This window comes from Rattus rattus, chromosome 4 (genome assembly GCF_011064425.1).
Source record: "Rattus rattus isolate New Zealand chromosome 4, Rrattus_CSIRO_v1, whole genome shotgun sequence".
Lineage (NCBI taxonomy): Eukaryota > Metazoa > Chordata > Mammalia > Rodentia > Muridae > Rattus > Rattus rattus.
This window is the reverse complement of record NC_046157.1, coordinates 156,975,482-156,998,808: the sequence shown is the minus strand read 5'-3', so window position 1 is coordinate 156,998,808 and position 23,327 is coordinate 156,975,482. Positions and strand designations below refer to the sequence as shown.

At 45.4% G+C, this 23,327-nt stretch overlaps 1 protein-coding gene across 1 annotated transcript in view; it reads left to right on the top strand.

Moving 5' to 3' along the window:
* The first annotated feature begins 7,321 nt into the window (after positions 1-7,321).
* Pid1 (phosphotyrosine interaction domain containing 1) overlaps positions 7,322-23,327 on the top strand; it is a 225,533-nt gene continuing 209,527 nt past the window's right edge. The window contains exon 1 of the mRNA XM_032901486.1: positions 7,322-7,593. Coding sequence (XP_032757377.1) covers positions 7,564-7,593 — 30 coding nt within the window. The 5' untranslated portion in view covers positions 7,322-7,563. The remainder of the gene's footprint in view (positions 7,594-23,327) is intronic.

Genomic DNA, 23,327 nt, shown 5'->3' with positions numbered 1-23,327 from the left:
TGTCTATGTGTGCATGTGCTCATGTGCTCACGTGTATGTGGTGTGGTGTGCATATGCATACGGGAGCCAGAGACATCTAGTGTCTTCCTTGATGCTTCTCCATACTATATATTGAGGTAGCATCTTTCACAGAACCCAGAACCTGCCTATTTGACTATTTTAGTCAGACAGCTCTAGAAATCCTGACTCTGCCCCAGATGGAGCAGAGCTGGGGGTGCCATCATACCCACTTGGCTTTCAGGCAAGTGCTGGGCATTTGAACTCTTGTTCTCAGGGTTGTGCTTTGCTCACTGAACCATCTCCCCAACACCTAAATCCCCCACTGGGAATTGAACCGAGGGCCTCACAGGTACTAGGCAAGGGCTCTACCGTTGAGCTGCATTCCCAGTGTTCTCTTCCCTATTTTGACATTGGAGTGTCCTTGTGGAGCTCAGAAGGCAGAGACAGCTGTACATCAGCCAGGCCTGCCAAACTTACCACCCCCAGTTCTGCACACCAGGGCAAAAGACAAAGGTTCTAAGCTAAGCAAAGGTTAAGGGATCACGAAAGATCTTTCTTACTGTGGAGATTCCCCCCCCCCGTCCCCCCACATACCTCATTTCTACAAGTCGTACCCAACACATTTCTTACAGGTTTCAGAATAAGTAATTCTTGGCTTTGGTGGTGGAAGTGAGAAGAAAGAGAGAAAAAAATAGAAGCAAAGAGGAAGAGGAATTGGTGTGTGTGTGTGTGTGTATGTGTGTGTGTGTGTGTGTGTGTGTGTGTGTGTGAGTCTGAGCGAGAGAGAAGGAGAGGGAGAGGGGGAGGGGGAGGAGGGGGAGGAGGAAGAGGGAAGAGAAGGGGGAGGGACAGATCAGCTCCAATGGAGAAGGGATGATATAAAAAGTTTAACTTTCAGAATCACACAAGTGTCTGTGGGGACATATTTGGGGTTATAGGACTAATCAGATGGTCAGGATGTGAGAGAGAGAGAGTGACCTGACAAGGAAGTTGGTGTACAAGCTACCCCTTTCCAAGTTACACTCGGTCTCTGTAGAGCAGAGCACTGTTCTCTAGTTCACTCTCTTCTTGTCCCTCTCTGACTGCAGACGCCCTCTTTATCTGCCCAGAAAGAAGTAGTCAAGGCTTAGGTATGAAAGGAACCACAGGCTCCCGTTGGTCCCCAGCTGGTGTCACTATTGAGAAGTAACTGACTCAAAGCTCCTGGTTTTCTCTGTAGATGAATCCATTGATAAGGAGTCAGATAATAGTTGCTGGGGTCTGATTGGAGGAATTAGGTGACTTCATGCTTGCCATTGCAAGGTATAACTATTTCCTGCCCATTTCTGCCTCTCCATCTGCTTGCTGCTTGCATGAGGTGAGCTGCCTCTTTGTAGAGAACAGAAAGCCACAGGGCCAGACTATGTTTAGACAACCTGGCATTGGATATCCAGTAATGAGACTACAAAAGCATGGCTGGCACAGGGTGTCCAGGGAACCTCAAAGTAAACAGCAATGCAATCTCTTGCATGACTATTTTTGGCAGAGGGCCATTTTTGTGTGACTTTGTATAAACATGGCTTTGAGGACTCAGTCTTCTTCACCTTCACAGGCCTGTGGCTAGTCTGTATGTACCCGTGCCTAACTATGGGTGGCTTGTATATGCCAGCATTTGCCTGGTGCTTGACGGTAGTTGCCTGCCTAGCATCCTTCATCTTGAGTGAATAAAGTATGTCTTAACTAGGGCTTCATGATTCCATTTCAACCTCCCTGACCTCCCATGACCTTCTTCCTTCCTTGGCATCAGAACTTGGACCTCATACTAGTCTTCTGCAGGCTCCTTTTACGACAGTGTTTTACCTTACTTCTGGCCATAATAACAGCCAGGAACCACAGACTTAAAGCTTAGAAACCATAAGCCAAAACAAGTCTTTATTCAAGTTCTCGGGTTCTTTTGTTGCATGATGGAGAGTCTGGCTAGCACAGACGGAGCTCGTGTCCAGAGGCAATGGCTAAAGCAACAGATAAAGGAACAGATAATACCATGTGGATGAAAAATCATACCAGGAAGAAAATTCTCAGCTCACTTTCCCTCTTCCTTACAAGAGGTCTGCTGGGGCGTTAAACTGGTGGCACCTGGATGTTTGACTCTCTGGATTAGAGACTAGAATAGAAGTGTAGACACAGGGGTCTTAGGAGAGCAGAACTGAGCCAAGAAAGAAAGAGCCTTTCTAATGGACTCCAATTGCCAATAATCCTTTTCTGTTTCTATTCATTGCTGGGAAATGTTGGGGTGAATGAGAGGCCTGATGGGAAAGTTTCTTGTTGGCGACACTTTCTCCGTTACGTGTCTTTCACTATCAGACAAACTACCCCAGCACTGATGGACTGAAGAATCTCTGAGTTTCCTGCTCCTGATTCTATGCCATAACTTGGTCTGGGCAATTCTAATGCTGTCATGCCTGGGGTCACTCTTGTGGCTGTTCTAGTAGCTCAAGCTGTGTATTCTACACTGTGTGTTCTTATACACATTTGGCCATGAATGCTCCCCGTTGGCCTGGCCTCTCCCTGTGGTTCCTGTCGTAAAATGGTTTGTCTCGGCTTCCTTACAATACAGTTGTGGGTTCCAATAGGTGAGAGCAGAGCTCTCCTGTCTTTGGGGGGCCTCTCTTTGGATGTTCCATGCAGACACTGTTTAAGCTGGCCAGCTAGATCACACACGCAGTGCAGAAGGAGGAGGGTGGGCTGATTCCATATCATAAAAAGATATCAAGCTTGACAGTCACTATGGCTCCTCCAAAACTCATGAAAAGTTGAGCGTAATAGGCCATGTGTCTGTAATCCCAGTCCATACCTACAAGGAGGTGGAAGGTAGAGACAGAAAAATCCACATAACTTTGGGGGCCAGCTAGTGTGGCTTCCACAGCAGCAAACAACAGAGACCATAGCTCTAAACAGATGAAAACTGAAGACCAATTCTGACTTTTACATGTATGTTCTCTCTCTCACACACCATACACACACACACACACACACACACACACACACACACACACAGATCTACTTCTTCGGATGGGAGGAATAGATAAATTACAACACACAGGGGCATGGGTCTCTGGGTAGAGAGTGATTTTCAGTCATCTTTGGAAATTACCTGTCACATGATTAAAGCTGACGAGAGAATCCTAAGTAGTTGTGTTACAGTGTACACATTAACTAGTCCTTCACACATTAACTAATCCTTCATTTTTACCAAGTGTGAAAAGATGAACAATGAATGTTTGTGGGCATTAAAGTCAGTGTCTCTGCCACTACAGGGAGGTTATAATGGTTCTATAAACCTTATTAATTTTTAAGACTTAATTTTATGTGTATGTGTGTGTGTGTGTGTGTGTGTGTGTGTGTGTGTGTGTGTGTGCTACCTGTATGCTCCAGTACCTAAGAAGGCCAGAAGAATGTGTCAGATTCCTTGGACCTAAAGTTACAGGCAGTTGAGAGCCATCAGATATAGGTGCTGGGAACTGAACTCAGGTCTTCTGGGAGAGCAGCAAGTGGTCTTACCTGCTGGGGCATCTCTCCAGCCCCTGAATGCTCTGATTTTTTTGTTATCTTTCTTAACTTGAGTATTTCTTATTTACATTTCGATTGTTATTCCCCTTCCCGGTTTCCGGGCCAACATCCCCCTAATCCCTCCCCCTTCCCTTCTATATTGGCTTCCTCTCCCCATCCTTCCGCCATTACCTCCATCCCCACAACAATCCCGTTCACTGGGGATTCAGTCTTGGCAGGACCAAGGGCTCCCCTTCCACTGGTGCTCCTACTAGGCTATTCATTGCTACCTATGAGGTTGGAGCCCAGGGTCAGTCCATGTATAGTCTTTCGGTAGTGGCTTAGTCCTGGAAGCGCTGGTTGGTTGGCATTGTTGTTCATCTGGGGGAATGCTCTGATTTTTAAAGTTTGACTATCTAAAGCTATTTTAGTAAGTTGGAAATAAGGTCAGTGAAGCCCCAAGAAGGACTTTCTCATGCTCACTCTGCTAAATAGACAATCATAATAAACTTCACTGGCCATCTGCTTAAATTAGAACTCTAAGTTAGCCTTCAGATGGCCTGTCATTTTTTATTTGAGAAAGTAAGTGGAAGAATGAAATCTACAAACATTTCAAATGAAAATAGCTTAACCCTGGGACACATGGGATACTTCATGAAAATCATTCCAATAACAAAAGGGGATAGAAGTGTAGTAGGGACCCAGACTGATGTTTTCTGTATGTCTACATGGCTGGTCAGGTTATAAATTATAGTCCTCAGTGTTGGGCAACATTATCACTCTTTCACAGATGAGCTTTCTGTGTCTCTGCAAGGCAAATGAGTCACTTTGGATGGACAGTTAGAAAGTAAGGATTCAACTTGGGACTTCCCCTCGTCCTAGCTCATTTCCAATGTTTATTCTGATTGACATGCACTTTTATAAATGCACTAAACTTACACATTTTATTCAGTCCACTTTGCAAACATAATTGTATCCTAGATACTTCCCACTCTCACACTTCGAAGTCATGGTTTTAGTGACTACATGGTACCTTAATGCATTTTTCCGATGTTGGACCAAAATTTGTTTACCATTATCCTGGACTGAACATTTAGGTTGCTTAGATTAGGGCTTAAGACTCTGAATTAGATCAAATCCGGTTTAATAAAATGGCTCCGAGGAGGTTTGTAATCATTTTCTGGATCACATATGTCTTTTTCCCCCTTTGTTATTTTCCTTGAACTTGTATTTATTAACATGATCCGACCTGCTTGGATAATTGGCAGCGATTAAATACATGGAATTAGGCACGTACTTATATGCATTTGATGTTTTCATTCGCAGCAACAAAACCCCCTTTGAGTACTCCAGGAGTGATTCCTTGCCAAGAACAAAACTGTTTGCCCCTAAAAAAGAGCATTTTCTGAATGACCAGGAAGGGATCACTTAGAAGTAGCAGGGCCTTGCTGGGAGGGACCTACATGCACATCCCAACTCTGACCAGTAGATGGCTCTATTTCATTCACCCTCCACTGCAGGTTCCTCCTGAATGGGAACACTTGAACCTATGAGTGGGAGGCGTCCCTTTTGTCACCCATCCCCATCCCATACCTGGCCTCTTTTTCCTCTTGTCACCTAGTTTCCTATTCACTGCCTAGGGGAAGTCAGGGCAAGTGATTTGGATCCAAATGTGTCCTATGCTTCACAAAGTGGAGACTGGTGGCGACTGCGAGCAATCTACCCTGGGCTGAAAGCGAAAGCTCCTTTTCTTTAAATAGCACCATGCTCACAACTAGAGGCCGTATTAACTGAGTCATAACAATTAATTACATTCGGGGAGGCGAGAAGACGGGATTTAATGCTCTAATGCGATTTGAATGTAGGCTGTTATCCCACCCCACTGCTATTTAAAACAAAATCCCTTTTTTCTTTTCCTATGAAAGTATCTGCAACTAAAGATGATTTCAAAGCTTGTCTGAAGACATCCTTGGCAACTGAAGATTCCTATTTTAGCTGCCTGAGGGGTTTCATGTGTATGTCTGGAGTCGCTAGATTTTTATTAAATGAATTGCATCTCTTTCAATTTGGGGATACGATTAAGGAGAAGTAGGAGAAGGGGAAGACATCAGGAATTTTCTAGGTGTTAAAGCACACAGGGGGAACTAGTTATTAGAGAAAGGGGAGGGGGATTTTATCTGAAAATGACAGGGACCATATCAGCAAAGCTGGAAGGTATGTCTTCATATAGGGTGAGCAGTTTTTGTTTGTTTTATTTATTTATATTTTTTCAAGAAAGGTTCAGAACATGTATCTGCAAGTCAGAAAGGGCTGAGAAGGTCCAATTAAGTGGGAGAGCACTGTGGACGCCTGGTGGGATAAAGACCAGCTTGTTTCATCCCTGTGGCTTTACCATCGGCTCAGCGGGACACCCAAAGTCCTGGGTGTACCTGAGAGAGATCTTGAAGTCCTATGACTGGAGCATTGGGTCTGAATATCAGCTGTGCGCCTCACATGGCAGTGTGTACCTTGGGAAATGGGACTTCTGTCCAAATGAGGAGTAGACTCTGGAATATTTTATTTTGTGGACAGCACTCCACCTGTATAGGATAGGGAAGAGGAATGGTTTATCCCAGGCCAGGAGCTGACTTTGATTTCGCATGGACTGTGAGAGGTCTCAGTGCTTTCCTCCCAGCTTTCCTGTTGAGCGCTGCACCTTGCCTGGCAATAGTTTGGGTCCGTGTTCTCCCTTCGCCCCTCTCTATTTGCTCTGCCTCGTAAGCTCTTCCACATATCTTGTTCCCACTTTCTTCCCCAACTCTGCAACATGGGTTCCCCTCTCAACTCTGTCAAGCTCCCTTAGAGCCCCTGTCTCAGACAGGTTTGCTTCCTGTGATGTATCCCTGGCCAAGAACTTCGTCCTTCATGCCATCCACGTGCATCGTTGAGGCCAGTGTCTGGCCTTGTGACCCAAATTCATCACGCCTCATTTGTCTCACCCGCACTCTGGGGATAGATAGTAACATTTATCACGCAGAAGGCCCTGGAGGGTGGGAGCAGGCTTGCACGGAAGGTTGACACTTGCCTGGGAACCTAAGACCTGGGAGGTCAGTATGGTGGCTCCATGGGTTCTCAGAGCCGGGTTAGCACCTGGAAGATCTGGAGAAGGATGCTCGTTGGTGAGCTATGTGTCCTGTCTCTCAAGGCTCTCAGATCTTTTATCCAGCGGAGTCCCGCGGCATGTCAATGCCTCTCGACTTTGTGTCTTAAGGATGCACTCCTCTGCTTTTCTCTCTACACCAGTTCTTTTGCTTTTCTTCCCAACATTTATGACCAGCAGGTCTTTCCTCCGCCACCACCATCTCCCTCACGTAATATAAGCTCAGCAGAGGGGGTGTGCTCTTGTACCTTACTGAGCACCATTGTATCTCCAGAACTTAGTGAAGCAGGTGGAACATAACTCAGTCAACCCAAGGGATCAAAGCTCTTCCATGCATGTCCCAAGTTATTCAGACACCTCCCCCAACGCCCCCTGAATGAAAACCCCGGGGAGGGCATCGCTATCTTTCCACCAGGCCCTTTCTCCCTGGGTCACTTTGTGCCTTTTCCCAGATCCGGTACCAACTTAGGGACTTGACCAGCTTCTAGCCTCTCCAGGGTTTTCAGGACGCCAGGGTCTGAGGGGTACAGACCCCATAGCCCCAGGCGCCGGTTCCCCCCTGGCAGAAGCCCGCCCGGGCATGCTCAGACCGCGCAGGTCCGGGCGGCGGCGGGGGGAGGAGGGAGCGGCCGTGGCGCTGGGGCCCGGGCGGAGCTGCGCAATCGTCTGAGCTGCGCACCGACTGGCGGCCGGAGCGGAGCCCACAAGTTGCCGGCAGCGGAGCGCCGCCTCGTCCCGCTCTCAGCTCCTGCGCCCACCGGGCTGCGGCCGGCGCCAGGACGCTCAGCCTGCAGACGCTGACCCCAGATGTGACAGCGGGACCGCAGCTCCCTCTCCTTCCGGGCGCAACCCACAGAGTCTCGCCAGCGTCTCTGCCAAAACCCCAAGGCTGGAAGATGTGGCAGCCGGCTACTGAGCGCCTGCAGGTAAGGGGCACCCGAGAGGCCCCGGGGCCAGCCTGGAAGAGGAGGTGCTGGGTTGAAGTAGCCAAGGTGATGCTTTGGCTCCTTTTCAGGGATTTACACCCCCATTACACCCCTCCCCAAGACCCCTCATCTCCACAATTCTGTAAGATTCCTCTATGGGAACTGGATGCTTGTGTGCTCAGCCCAGAGCTCCGAACTGATCCAGGGTCATTGGATGATGAAATTGATTAAGGGGCTGCTTCCAGCCTTACAACTTTTGGCCTGGAGGTGTTGGTGCGTGTGTTGATATAAATAACATTAGACTTTCTGAACAGCATTAAAGGTCGCATCCCGCTGACACAATTTACTGGTTGGGGTTAGGATATTTGAATTCAGATCCCCCGTCTCTCTCTCTCCCTCTCTCTTTTTTTTGTCTCGAGGAAAAGACAGAACAAATGATTTGTGAAAGTATGCATTTGCCAATATAATTTGGAAATGTCAAGCTTGGTTTGGCTTGGTCGTGGTATGCGACATATTTTCTTTTTCCCTTATTCATTGGCACTCTCTCCCCTTCATGTCCCCTAAATCCAAGCATCTGCAGATATTTGAAAGGCAAAAGTTAATTTCAGCCAGGAAGGAGGATGTCCCGGCTCATCCCACCAAAAGTTTTTCATTGCTGTCCCCTGACATGCCACGGGGTCTTTGATTTAGTTTCTGAAACTAGGCAACTGGGGAGAGCAAGGTAACACAAGAAAAAGGGGAGTTTCCCCAGAAAGGACTCATTCAGTGACACTTTGGTCCTTGGGATGGCCCTGGCTGGAAGATTTGATGACTGCCATTTGCTCCCAAATACTCTCCAGGGGGACAGCAGCCATTCTCTAAATCCTGCAGCTAGACTTTTGGCAGACTCCGGGCTACACTGTTGTGTAGTAAACTTTGAAGAAGTGTTTAAGTGGTAAAAGTACAGCGGATGAGTGTTGTCTGGAGACTTAGGTTAGAGAGGCCAGGATCCTGGCTGACTTGGGAGGGTTCTCAAAGAGCATTCCAAGCTCCAAACGCAGACAGCCCCTCAAATGCTCAGCAAAGCCAACCCTGCCTCCCAGTCTTTATCCACAGTGTGAGCCTGCAGAGGGCATTGCATTTCAGAGAACCAGATTGCCCTCACCTCACAAAAAAAAAGGCCCTTCCCAATGGACTCCAGGGCGGTAGCTTAGGGAGAGCATGTTCCCACTTATAGAGAGACCTGGATTCCAGGCCAATCCCTTCAGGTCCCAAACAGATTAAATCAACCCCCTTGGCTAGCTTTGGAGTTGAAGACCGGGTGCCCAGTCTCCTGACCCCCTCTCTAGTTTATTAAGAGAACATCTGAGTACCCCCAGGGCAACTGGCACAAGGTAATCTAAGTATATTTTATAAATGGCATCAGATGTCACTGGTGCATTTGAATTTCTCTCTTGGTTCAAGGCCTGAATTCGATTCTAGAGAATCAGAATGAGTGAGTGGAGGTGGTGCTTGCCATCCAAGTGCTGAGAATAGGTCTTGGAAGCCCTTTTAGAGATGTAGTCACGGGCCCTCAAGGTGGTGTGTGTTGCCTGGACTCCTCTGAGGTATTTGTAGATTTTCATCTGTTAAAATTATTCTTCCTGGACCATTTCATTCCTCTCAGCTTTGCAGCTTATGACCCTTGGCGGGCAAGTAGTCTGGTGCTAATCCCCTGTGGATATTCTTCCTTGATTGACAAGTTTCCTTGCCCTTCTGGAAAACATGCAGATGTATTTTGTTGAGAGCATCTTAGTTAGGGTATACTGTGAGTTTGCTTTGTATTTCAAGGGGCTGTGTTCAAAGAGCCTGCATTTTAGGTTTCGAAAAGCTGTAGTAAACAGGGTTCATCACTGTGGAACAGCCTGGCTCTGTTGCAGGTGAATAACTACAGCCAGGACCACTGCATGGCTCCAGATTTAAAAATCAATCGTAAGTCTTGAGGTTCCTAAAAGCAAGCCAAACTGGGAGTATGTTCTTCCCGCTCATGGCTTCTTCCCAAATCGCTCCTGCATTCTTCTTAAAGACATGTAGTTTTTGTGTTTCTTTGCTTCTGTGAGAGGAAGCTCTTGAGGCTGAGCTGGTGAGAGGGTTGCTTGTGAGAAGTCCTTGGGCTGCTTGCCTCAGTGTCTCTGTCAAATGGTTGTCTTTGTAGTGTCTTTGCTGTCTGAGATGGTCTCCAGCCCCCTGTGGCTCTCCAGGTACAATCATATAGATACGATGGCTCCTGGTTCTGACGTGTTTCCATGCTCAGATACAAGGGCATGGACAAGACAATGGCGGTAGTATTGGGTAGGGAAGATCAGTGAGCCCCGCTTTTCAGCAATGCCTAAACCCTGCTTTCTGCTCACAGATTTCTTCAACCTTGTCCTGTAAACTCACCCCATTTCTCCCCTCACTGATTTTCAATACAAACATTTTGAGAGGAGCCAGAGCACAGGAAATACTTCAAGGAGGCATTTCTCAAACTTCCCAACAGGACTAGGCCATCCATCAGTTGTATAAACACCTAGACACAGGAGAGGTACAGGAGCAGACCATAGCGTTTTTTCCTACTTGATTTTTTATCAGTTCCCGCTGGGAAGCTCAGAGGGTCTGGGAATGTGGCCCAACTTCCCTGAGCCCAGACGTTCACCCTCTGACTGACTGTCTTTTCAGTGAATGCAGTGAGGGTTCAGGAGCCTAGGGAGTCTTTCATCAGACTGAATGGTCATTGTCATTATTATCTACTCGCTAACAAAACAACGATGACAGTAACAAAATGCTACTGCTATTTTCTGCCGATTTGAAATTTAGTTCTATGACCCAAATCCAGTCCAGGCAAATGGACCTGTTGCCTTGGGCTGGGCTGAGCTGGGTAATTTCTCATTCAGTCACAAGAATTGTGGCCACTTCATCTGCTCCCTTGAATGTTAAAACTGCTGTGTTGTACTCAAGTTCTTTCCTGGGCGCTTCTGCCATTAAACATATAATGAGATTGAAAAAGACACAGAGACTTAAATGGCCACCCCAGTTTTTGTTTTTTTAAATGTAAATATGAATTCTGTCCTCTTTACCTTCTCCTCTGCAGAATTGACTTTATTTTCCTCACAGAGACTCATGAGAGTTATAGATTTTTAAAGAGGCTATTTGAGGCAGGCTCTTTTCAGACAAGTGGAGGGGATGGGACTTTCTTTCAGTAGAAAAGGCAATGTTGTCTTTTTTGTTTTTTGTTTTTGTTTTCAAATGGAGATATTATTTCAGCTTTGATACTTCAAAATCTGCCTGGGTTTTCCAGTGGATTTAACGATTCGCTTCTCAAACAAAACCACGTAAGAGTGCTGTAATCATGAGTTACAACCAACACGGAAGTCCTCAGAGGAGAGGAAGGCTAGCGACTCAAACCAGAGTGTCAAGAGGAAAGAAGCCCACAATCCTTAGGCACCTGCGAGTGCATTGCTAGGATAGAGAGGGACTTGCTCATAACAGTGCATGGCAGATAAGTTCTAGCAAATTCCCTGACTACATACAAAGCACCTTTTCATAAGATGCTCTGTAAAGGTTTCAGCCAAATCATTTCTTCCATGTTTATCCCCACATCTGGGTTTTGTTTGCTTAAGATTGGAACCCTTCTTTGCATCTTTATTCTCATTTTAGCCCATGCCTGTGCCTTGGATAAAATGAGGAAGCACAGAAAGAAAGCCATGGCTACCGGCCTTTACTTTGGTTTCCTGTTAAGTTTCTGGCTGATAAAGAGGTTGAAATTTCTATTGAGACCTTGGCTGGCGTTGTGACTGTGTAGCTGCCAGAAGCAACTTAATGGGGGGCTTCACTTGGCTCACGGTTTGGGGGGAACACAGTCTACCGTGTTAGAGAAGGTGTGTTGGCTCAACTGACTCCATGGTGGGGGAACGTGCTTCTGGGATTCTCTTACCTTTCATACCTCAGAGAGACAGCAAACAGAGAGAGGCTAGGAGGAGGGGTTCAGACTCACTACTCAATGGCCACCCAGCTTCTTCCAGCTACACCCCTACCTCCTACAATGGAGCCACTAGTTGGGGACCAGCCTATGCATGAGCCTATGGGGGGGCATTTCACATCTAAACCGTGACCAAAGTTTTCCACCAAAATGTTCCTTGAGTGATTTAGAGGGGGAAAGAGCCTACTGTTCCCCAGGATTGTCTTGTTATACCTGTTGTATCTTTTCCTGATGCTGAGTGGATTGTTCCAGATTGATTTCTCTGTTATCGTGGCAGTTTCCCTTGTCCCCCGAGAAGCAGTACTGACAAATCCTCTCTCACAGCAGCTGGAAGCATTAGACCTGGCTCATCAGGCTGAGCGAAGGCTTGGGCAGTTGGACACTTTGCCAGGACAACTAAATTGACAACAGAAACACAGATGAGAGTGGGGAGGGAGAGCAGCCTGTTTGTGTTCTCTCTCTGTGGCACGGCATTGAGTTTTATATGAATTATCTGGATCATTTATTTCCCATATCCATTTTTATTCACATTTTATAGATAAAGAAATGAGAGGCCAGAGAATTGAGTTGTCTAGTCTGACTTTGAACTCACTCTGTAGCCCAGGCTAGCCCCAGGTTTGTGATCCTCCTGCTCCAGCTTTCTGAGTACCTGGGCTATCAGCCTGGGCTGCTTTCACACTTCCAATTGCAGACATGTGGCTATCTGTGTTGATCCAGGGTTCCCTAAAGTTTGACGGCTCAGGTCTTTGAGAGAAATAAGTACCTGATTGCATGATGACTGGGATTCCCAAGTTTCCTTTGAGATGCTTTTCCAGTGGAGCACATCGAATTTATCTGAACTGGAGGCTTTAAGTCAAACTCAGGTACCTGGACAGTCTGCCTGAGTTCAGGTAAGACTTAGGCAAGGGGGATGAAGAGAGGCTGGAAAGATCTAGAGTTTATGCTTCAAATAAGAAGCCCCTTTTCAGAGGCCCTGCCTTCCCACCAAATCTACCCTAAATTCTGCAATTTTTGCACCTTTTATCATGAAGCACAAAGCTAGAGTAGTCATTAACTGGTGCCATCCCCTTTCCCAGAATTGAGGTGCTGTTTTATACCATTAGCTTTCTCCAAGCCAGCAAAATCCCCACGGAATGATTTGCGAAACACAGGTATTGGAAGACTCCCTTTCCTCTAACTCCCCATTGCCTAATGACAGCCTTTTGTTGACCTTTCTGGTTTACCTTCCAGTATTGGGCAACCTTTGCATTTTGTTTGATGTTCTGAATTATCTCTCCCCAGCCCCTTCCCTGAACACTGACTCCATTCTGCCCTGTCCCTTAGCTCTGGAGGAGACGCAGTAGAGTCACTGTATAGCCCTAAAGTCACTAGAAATCAGTCTGTCTTCCACAGGACTGCAGTGTGACTCCCTAAATAGCAGTGGGCCTGGGCCACCGTATTGGCCAGCAAATAAAATGAATTCAGAGTTTCTCAATGGCTACAGTGTGCCTCTGGTTCCCCAGGGGCACAGATCTGAACGGAGCCATCACAGAGGGAGAACAGGAGGAAATAGTTGAGGTGTTTGTCTAAAGTCTCCCTCAAAGTCCAATATAATTAGCTTACCATCATCTAAACTAAAACCAGAGCTCTGATCTCAATTTAGCAGCTAATTAGTGATAAAAACACCATAGTATGTTCACCAGATCTGACCTCTAGGCCTGAGGACTGACAAGGGAGGTGTCATAGCAGAGGGAAGACAGAGTTACTTCATAATTTTGGCACCTTTCAGTACTCCAGTGTCTCCCCACATCTCCCTTTCCATATTTAATGACCCAGACCCTGCCCCCACTCCCCTGCAATCTTCTGTTTGCTTTGTGATCTCACCTCCATAAGAGGCCCTCCCGCAATAATGTTATTGATTAAATTGTTGCAGAAATCGGGCATCATTTGGCTAAAATGTAACCAGATATGTAACCTGTTTCTTTAGAAATAACTTTGATTTAGTCCTTTGCTAATAAACAACTAAATCCCGGTTGCCTAATGTAGTTTAGACTCGGTGTACTTGCGTGCGCTCGTCGATGCGCGTACAGGTATGAGTGTGCACGTGTAAACACAGAGGACAGAGGGCAACCTTGGGAGCTGTGTCTTCGGAGCTGTCACCCTGAGGGCTGTTTTTCGCTTTGTTTTTTGTTTTTTGAGACGGAGTCTCTCATTGGCTGGGTGCTCGTCCAGTCTAAAGAGCCGGCTGGCCAGTGAGCCCCAGGGCTGCAACTGTTTCCACCTTCCCAGTATTGCGATTAAAAGCACACACCACCTTGAAGAACAAATTTCGATCCTGCGGCTCAGGTGGCAGGAACTTTCCCCACGGCACTGCCTTGGCAGCCCCATCGATTAGCCTTTTAACTTCTCTGAGTTTTGTGTTCTCCATCTATGCCTCAGAAGTAGCTGCTTGGCAGAGGGTTAGGAATATCGGATACCCTCACTGAACAGAAGTGTGTCTCTCAAGGCTGACGTCCTGTGTTCTCTCTCATCTGCCATGATCACACATGCATATAACAGAAGGTGGGCATGAGAAGCTTCTGGAAAGGACAGATACCGTTGTGTACTCTGGAGGACTCAGTTTTTGTCTCCAACCTGAACTTAGAATTACTTTGGTGTGTGTTGCAACTTTCACTGTCTCTGAGACTTCTGGCTTCCTCAGCTAGAAGCTTTGTGGATGCTGTAAATTTCTCAGTGGTTGGGTGTCATCAAGGAAAGCTCCTTCAGTCTTGTCCGACGGGAAAGTGTGAGCCATTGCATGGAGTTGTCCTCACAGTTGGGAGTGGAAAGCATGGGGCCAGCGTTTGGCTCTGCCACTCTCTCAAACACTTCTGAGAGTGAGGGTGGAGCTGGGAGCTGGGTTGTGTCTTGGAAGAATGTCACAAGCTCTGTGACCCTGGCCACTATTCTCTATTTTGGAGCGGCCGGCCTGGCTGTGAGTATCTTGGAGATGAGCCTGTGTTAAGGTATTGCTACAACCTTGGTTTCTGCCGTGTCACAAACATCTCTAGTGGCATTAATCATCTAAGGTGACTCTTAGAAAGTCCTGTGAAAGTTTCCAAATCTGTACTTGTTCTCAGTTATCCGTACTCATTCTCAGTTATTCACAGTTGGGAGAATGAAGCTTCCAGGGGCTCTGAGGGATACAGTCGCCCAAAAGGACAGTAAAGAAAGGGATTGTGAGCAGGAACTTATCAGTGATCATTACATATCTTGCCAGCTTCAATTAATGTTGGGAGACAATAGAAATATTATTATCTATTTGTTGCAAACTTGATTTCATAGACAGTGGTTATTATTAATGATGTTAATGCTGACAGTAACCAGTTTTATATAACATTAAGTATATCAGTTTCTTGTGTTGCTGTGATAAATGCCATGCCCAGAAGAAGAATTTATTTTGGCTTATGGTTCCAGAGAGAAAGAGAGAGAGAGAGAGAGAAAGAGAGAGAGAGAGAAGAGAGAGAGAGAGAGAGAGAGAGAGAGAGAGAGAGAGAGAGAGAGAATAACTGTACACTCTTTCAAAGGCTATCCCTAGTGTCTTACTTCCTCTAGAAAGGGTACATTTCCCCAGACATTGCTGCCAACTGGGCACCAAATATTTAGATATCTAAGCCTATGGGGGACATTCTCATTCAATCCAAAATACAGAGTCTCTGGAGCTTCCTTAAGTAACCTCCCACCCCTGCCCCCACCAGCATTCCTTGGAGGAAGAGCTTCGATCTATATCTGACTTTCTGGCCTTAAGCCTTCATCCTATATTTTATGTTTATGTGTAAGAAAATGTTTTGCTGTGTATCGAAAGGATGTCGAACCCCTAAGGAGAGAAGTTTTTTCTTTTAATGGTGATAGAATGGATGACCACAGATGTTAGTTATCTCATTAGCTCTCCTCAGCCCTGCATTAGTACCCTCTGCTAACAGAGCCATGACTGGATCAAGAAATAAGATCTGGCCACACCCATCTCATCACACATGGTGTAAGCATTTTCAGAGATCAATTTTAAATCCTATACTATAGGAGAAAAATCTACTCTCTTTCTAATAACAAATGAAGCTTCTTGAGGAAATAGCATTTCCCTCTTTTCTGTCTTCTTCCTGACATAAATGTGATGGCTGGTATCTCAGTAGCCATATTGTGAGTCTGCAACAACAAAAGATAAAACTAAAACCATACCATAAGGAGTTTCACTGGTAAGAAGGTAGGGATTTGGATGGTTAAACAGCTGGGGAACCTACCTACCCAGGAGAAGTTATATTGAAGTGCGCCATCTTCTTTCATTATTTAAGCACGCATGTTATATGTTGTTATTCATGTCTTTGACAGAATGAGCCAAATTCAGGTTCAAACTAAGGTCTCCGAATCTTACTGTTATGGGCTGAACTGTGTCTTCCCGACAGTTATGTTGAAACTTTAACCTCTGATACCTGCAAATATGACCTTACTTGAAAAAAAAATGTAGATGCAATCAGATGAAGATGGGGCCAAACTGCTGTATCACGGGACCAATGGCTGCTGTCCTGGTAAGGACAGATTTACAGGCATGGGGACCGCAATGAGGATAGAGGTAGAGGATGATATTCTGCTGCTACAAGCCCAGGAATGCCAAGGATCGGCAGAAAATGCCAGATACTGGGTGAGTTCAGGAAACATTCTTCCCTGAAGTCTTCGATGGAGCATGGTGGGCCAACTTCTCTAGTTTTGCCTTTTAGCTTTCTAAGCTTGAGGGAATGCATCCTGTTGTTTTTAGCTGCCTAGTTTGGCTAATCTCCTTGAGTGCTAGGAAGCTCGAATGAATAAAAGCCTTCCTAGTTTGTTCATGTGTGTCACCAGTTTGCCTGTCCCCAGATGTCACTTGCTGGGTCACAATGAGTTCCCCTCTTCTATTAGCTACTTTAACTTTGAAAACTGTGGAACCAGAGAGAAAACCTAAGCAAGCTGTATTTGTTCTTCCGTCCTCTTCCGATCACCCTTCCAGGATGAGCCTGACACCTTGGATGTGACATGTGCTTTGTCCCTGAAGGCAGGGACTCTGGGAAATGACAGAATTGCTCTTTGCTATGGGGACAATAAACCTCAATACTAGACAAGATTTTGTGTTGTGATGTTGCCTTGAGGTGGAGCAGGTTGGAATTTCTCCACTGGACTGGATCCAAGTAGGATTCAGAATCTTGTTCTCAAATATGCCTGGTAGACCAGGCTGCTTGAACTCTGATGCTGCCTCTTCCCGATTGGGAAAGCACGCCGATGGCCCAGGGCACGTGCTTTTCACCCTGACCTCCTGGACAGATCATTATACTCTTGAACCTGCATACAGGTTGACTGCGTGTGGTTCTATAACTTTTGCATTGTCTTATTTGGTCCCCCCATCTGTTATTTTAAAGAAGGATTAATTTTTGTTTTAAGACAAAAATAAATGTACCAGGAGTCAGCAGTTACTCTCTCCTGTCAAGTTCATCTTTGAGGCTTAGCCTAAAGCCTTCATATCTTTTAGCCATGGGAGACGCAGACATTTTTCATTCATAGGCAGTGAAGACAGGGCATCTGTATCACTGTCCAGTTGTCCTTTGGCCTCTGTCTCTTCAAGGGGTAAATACTGTCTTGGCTTTTATTCTTTTTTTCAGAGGCAGGGATTGCTGTCTGTCTAGGGATGGGGGAAAATTGAACAGTCACTGGGAGCAAGAGTGTCACACTGCCACGTACCCTGTATGAGCCCTCCTTTCTTTGTAAATAACCAGCAAGAAGCAACTGAAGGAAAGGTTTCTTTTCGCCCGTGGTTTGAGTGGATACCATCCATTGTGGTGGGATGGCCTGGTGGGCAGAGCTTTTGGAAATCCCACAGTGGTGGCAGGCAGAGGTTTTTCATAACTGGGTGGATCAAGCAGAAGTCAGATCGGAAAGCACTCAAGTAGCTTCTTTCCCTTTCCCCTTTCATTCAGTCCTGGATCACAGCCCATGGGATGGTGCTACTCATATACAGGAATGGATCTTTCCCCTTCTTCACGTACCCCAGAACCTCTCCCACAGACATGCCTAGGAATGTGTCTCCTGGGTGATTTCAAACCATCACATTCCCTCAGGATAGAATCTGTCTTATTCCTTCAGCGACAAACCGTTCTCTGTGTTGCTCTATTATTGTAGTCCAGGACTAAAGGTGGATCTTCAGCCCAGCATATGTGGCTGTCAATGCATTGGGAATGGCCTACCTTCCGTGGTTTAAGTAGCATGCTGCTGTAAGACCACCCTTACTGCAGAGAGTGGACACTGGCATTCAGTGTCCCTGAGCTTGTTCCCTGAGGTCTGAGCTGCAGGCTGTGGGATATGGTCTTGAGAGATGCTCCTCTTTGTTTTTGGAGTTGAATTCTTGGCCTCTGAGTAATACATTCTCTAGGGTTGCTCACAAACCACCACAATCTGAATGGCTTAAGTGGCAGCAGTGAAGTGCATCCTGTTTCTAGAGGCTGCACTCCAAGATCAAGGCATGGTGTCCTTCTGAGGCTAAGAGGGAAAATCTGTTGCAGGCCTTTCTCTGGCTCTGGTAGTTGCTGGCATCCCATGGCCTATGGCAACATAGTTCCCATTTTCCATGGCATGTCTAAATTTCCCTTTACACAAGCACATCCATCTTGCTATATCAGAAAGCTAACTCACTCTAGGATGGTGTCCCATTAACCAATTACAGGCCAGACCACCCAAATTTCCAGACTAAGTCACTTTCTGAAATACTTGGGTTAAGATTTCAACACAGGATTATATTTTCCCTGCGTGGAGCAATCCACAACACTCGGTAAAATGCTTACTTTTGGCTTCCATCCACTGATGTATTTCTTCCTATTTAGTCAACCATCACAAACAAATAAAACCATGAATGGTTTCAAAATGGAAGTGTACATAGGGGATACAGGGCTCCATCTGCTGCACGCTATGGCCACTTTTCATACTTGATTGAATTTACTGTTGTGTAAAAGTATCTGCTTAGGGTAACAAGTCAGACAGTTTTAAGGTATGCAAAGAAATTAATAATCCTGTGCAGTGTCTATCCCAAATCTAATCATGTAGAAAGTCTTCTGTGGTCTAGTTTAGTGGTTGTTTTCTGGCCACTTTCTCGGGGCATATTTAAGTTTTTCAAATACACTTTTTAATCCCACTTTCTCCTTTTTGAGGGTCCTTTACTTTTTAGGCTCGCTCCCTTTAGTGACAGGATTCAATTCTGTGGTGGGGTGGGATACAATTCTGTGATTTGGCTAGTCATTCCTTTGTGAGGGAGTGCTTGGGTATGTACATGTTCTTTTGTGCTTTTTACTTAAATTAGTGTTGTAAGAATTTCTCCATATTGGGCTAGGGAGATAGTTCAAAGGTAGAAGGCTCTACTAGCATGAACAGAACCCTGGGTTCAGTGTACCGGACTGTAAGACCATTGGAATATTGTATAAATGGAACCATTACTGCAATCCAGAGGTTGAGCATAGCATCACCTACAGAATCCTTGAGTTAGACAGAGGTTTTATAGGATAATGACAGGTACACAATAACAAATTGGACTGCATCCAAAATTTAAAATCTCGTTCTTTCTAAAAGATACTAGTGAGAGAACAAAAAGGATAAGAGAGAAAACATTTGCGTGCTGTGTACAATAAAGGACTTGGAATCTGGATATATAATACATTGTCAGGGCTTAATAATAGGGTATATAACTTCATTATAATGGGCATATTGCTTGCACAAAGACGCCACATGGTTGGCAGATAAGCATGTGAAAAGATGTTCAATGCCATGAATCCCTGGGGAAATGAAAACTGAAGCCACCAGGAGGTATCACCATATGCCACCCGAATAGCCAAAATTATGAAGGCTTTTACCAGGGCCAGAGAGATGGCTCGGTGGCTAAAGGTGCATGCCTTCAAGTCTGACATCCTGAGTTACATCCCCATAGCCCACATGTTGGAAGAAGAGTGATACCTGTAACTTGTCTTCTCTCTTCCACATGTATCTTACGTTGTACACTCCCTCCAACCCCCACAAAATAAATAGCTGTAATGCAAAGCAAATACATAAGGCCGACACCAGACCAAGTGTGAGGGAGGGTGTGAAGAAATCAGAACTCTCCAGGCACTGTGGTGGATAGGTCAAGAGAGCAACATTGTTTAAGGATGTACCGAGAAGCAGTGGTGATGAGCGACTTGAGGAAGTTTAGCAGCAACAATGTGTCTGTGTCTTGATTATAGGGGTGGTTTTCCTGCATGTATTCAGGACTCAAGCTATATCCAATAGCTTATTAGATTATTTTATGGTAACTATACCAGGAGGAGTTGTTAAAAGAACCGTGTGTGTGTGTGTGTGTGTGTGTGTGTGTGTGTGTGTGTGTGCGTAAGTGCGCATGTATGTGTGTAAGATTGTACACAGGCTTTGTGTTACCTATTGAAGGATCTGGCAATACATTCTCCATTTGCTCTCAATCCTGAATTCTGACAATTCTCTGTGCCTTCCATTTTCTTTTCAGTGGAAATTCAAACTTTAGCCTAGAATCTGAACACTTAACTCTGGGTTGTGTATGTGTGTGTGTGTGTGTGTGTGTGTGTGTGTGTGTGTGTGTGTTTTTGTTTCTTTTCTTTATTATTGTTTAATGTTCTCTACATTGAAATGTCTCTTCACTTAATTATTGAATTGACTTTTTAAAAGTTTGTTTGTTTGTTTATTTATTTATTTATTTATTTATCTGTCAAAGACTTACTCCGTAGCTCAAGATTGTCCGACTTTTGTGCTGTACCTTCTCAGCCCACGCACGTTTCCACCGCGAGTGCTGGAGGTATAGGCATCACACTGGCACTAAATGACATTTTCGGATCCATTCTTGTTTACCTAAAGATCTTAAGGGTAAAACCTGTGGTTGGACTAAAAATCCAGATGAAAGGTAGAAAGCCAGATCTGGGATCTTACGAAGCCTTCATTTTTCATGGCCTTGCCTCTCAGTCAAGCTCCATGCTCACGTGACTGGCACTTCTGCCTAAGGTTCTGGTTTTCTGAGCTGGCTCAGTTCTCAGGGCCACATTAAAACCCTATATCCCAATGCCCAGCCCCGGTCCTTTTGTTTATAGACACAGAAAGTATTGTTGGTACCAGGGTCCACTGCTATCGCCCTATGGCACTCTGGGCCATCACCTCCTGTTTTATTTTGTTTTGTGTTTTGTTTTTCTTTTCTCTCAGGATAGAAAGCACAAGAAATACATCAACAAAATCATGTGTGGCTTTGGATTTTAACTTGTGAATCAAGATAATATGCCTAGCAGATGGAAGGGCTGGAAACCTTGAGAAATAACTCAGGAGAATGGGAGCTGTGGTGTAGATAGGGTGGAACAAGTGGATCAGCAGCCATTGACCCGCAACGAAAAGCAGCCTCATGAATGGCTTTAAGCTAAATATTTAAACATGTTCCTCTCATGGAGGAAGATTTGAGGTATTACACTCAATCTTTCTTCCACTTGAGGCAATAAGACTCTGAGAAATATATAAAGAGGCCAGGCAGCAGATTGTGCAATCTGGGGCCATAGTGACATGATAGACACTGTTTTTAATTAACTGGAAGAGAAGCACAGTTAGGTGTCTGCTGTAGAGCTGCATGTAGAATGGTAGGTATTTGCTCTTAACTATATTCTCTTTGGAGTGCAAGCAAGAGTCAGTCTTCTTCCTCCATGATGGCCACAGGGAGCCAACTCAGGCTATCAAGCTTGGGTACAAACACTTTTACCTGCTGAGCCATCTCTCTGGTCCAGGTCAAAACCTTTTTTATTAATGAGGTAGATTGAGAAGAATGAAAGATGGGTAAGAAAGCAGGAACAGGGGATAAGGGCAAGTTGAGAAACTAATGGCTGTGTACCCACTGGCAGGATGAAACAGAAAGGTCCTGGGGACCACAGCCATTGGATCTGGAACATGTAGAACTCAGAGTGAGAAGTCATGGGTTAAATGCAAGTCTTGTCCTTTCATGTGTCAAGCACAGCCAACACAGCTCTCACCTGCTCAGGGACTAAACATCTGTAGATCTCCACGCTGGTTTGGACCAGCATCAGCATTCACATAAAGATTCCAGATACCAGACTGATATAATAAGCAATCCCCAAAGCTGCAGTTGGAGACAAATGTAAAATGGCAAGAATCGTTTGTCATCGATTGTTGACCGTGAGAGGATGGTGGGGTCTTGGGTGGGACACCCACGCTTGCACACCTTGCCTGCCTACTCACAGGGAATTGCCTCAGGGCCTCTGCTTTATGTTTGTGTAGATATTTTCTCAACCTGAAAATGGGGATAATGACATTTAGCTCTTGGCTGCTATGAATGTTAACTGGAGTATATGGTCTGTAAAGAGCCTTGTGTAAGCTCTACTACACCACTGGGCTCAGTAAATTCTAATTTAGCTCCAAGGATAAACACAGAATAGAAAAATACAACTTTAGAGTCAAGTAGAGAATAGAGATTTGGTGCTTCCCATGGTGCTCGAGTTCAGAAAGTTGTTCACATGGATCTTACTGCAGAGAGTCTGGAATTTGAACAAGTTTGGGAAGCCATAGGTAAAACGAACCGAGTCTGGTCACATACGACAGAACTTCTCGTGGTCTTAGAGGCCAGTGCTCTATGTGTTTCCAAGAGAGAAAGGTGATAGGCCCAGATCCTTAAGAGTGGAATTTCCAAAGCCCTGGGAGCCTCAGTACAGAACCTGGACTCCTTGAGTTGATAATACGTGGACTGGAGGTTTGGCTCCAGCTTGCAGAAATGCTGCCATTAGTTCTTTCGGTAGATGTTAAAATCTTACAGTCTGTTTCTGGGGTTGAAAAATGCCAGGACTTTATAAGGCAAGTTGGATTTTCTGATTCTCTTGAAGATAGGAGGGTTGGGGTAAGCTTGTGCTTTACTTTAGTAGAGCAGCACATGGAGCCTCCAACTTGTGCTTTGTTAGGTTACACGGCCTGTTGGCCCTTGTAGGTTCCTGAGCTGGGAACCCGATATAGTTCAACTCCTTCACTTTATGAAGGCATAAAAAAAATGAACTTTGGGTTGACTTAGAATTGAAGTCACGACCAGATTGCTTGGTCTCCTGAGTTAAGAAAGTGGGAATTAAGACAGCTTTCTTCTTCCTCCTCGTCCTCCTCCTCCTCGTCCTCCTCGTCCTCCTCCTCCTCTTCTTCTTCTAATTCTTCTTCTTCTTCTTCTTCTTCTTCTTCTTCTTCTTCTTCTTCTTCTTCTTCTTCTTCTTCTTCTTCTTCTTCTTCTTCTTCTTCTTCTTCTTCTTCTTCTTCATCCATTGCTCAATAAGTTCCACCATTGTAGAATCATAGTCCCCTCTTCTCTGGGGACATGTGTTTTAGAGTTTGTATGACTGGATTGGGGATACTCAATCAGCCCTCGTCTCCTAGGCAAGCGCTGGCTACTCATTAGATTTCCGAAACCAAAGCCGAGGTAGGGTTTGTAGGCAGGAAGGAGTAAGTGGCTACTTTTAATTAGACAAATGCCATGTTTCTTTGTCTACCACTCCAGGCATCTGAACCTCTTCCAGCCAGGGTATTTGGCTCATTGCGGGGGTGATGCCAAACAGTGGAATAGAGGTGTTCCCTGAAAGGAGAATTCCAAAGGCAAGCGGGTGGTTGTTAATTTGATGGGTTTCAACATGTGTATTATCAGCTCATGCAGAGCCATTCGAATGCAGTTTCAGAAAACCAAAAGTAGAAGACTTCCTCAGGATGGCCA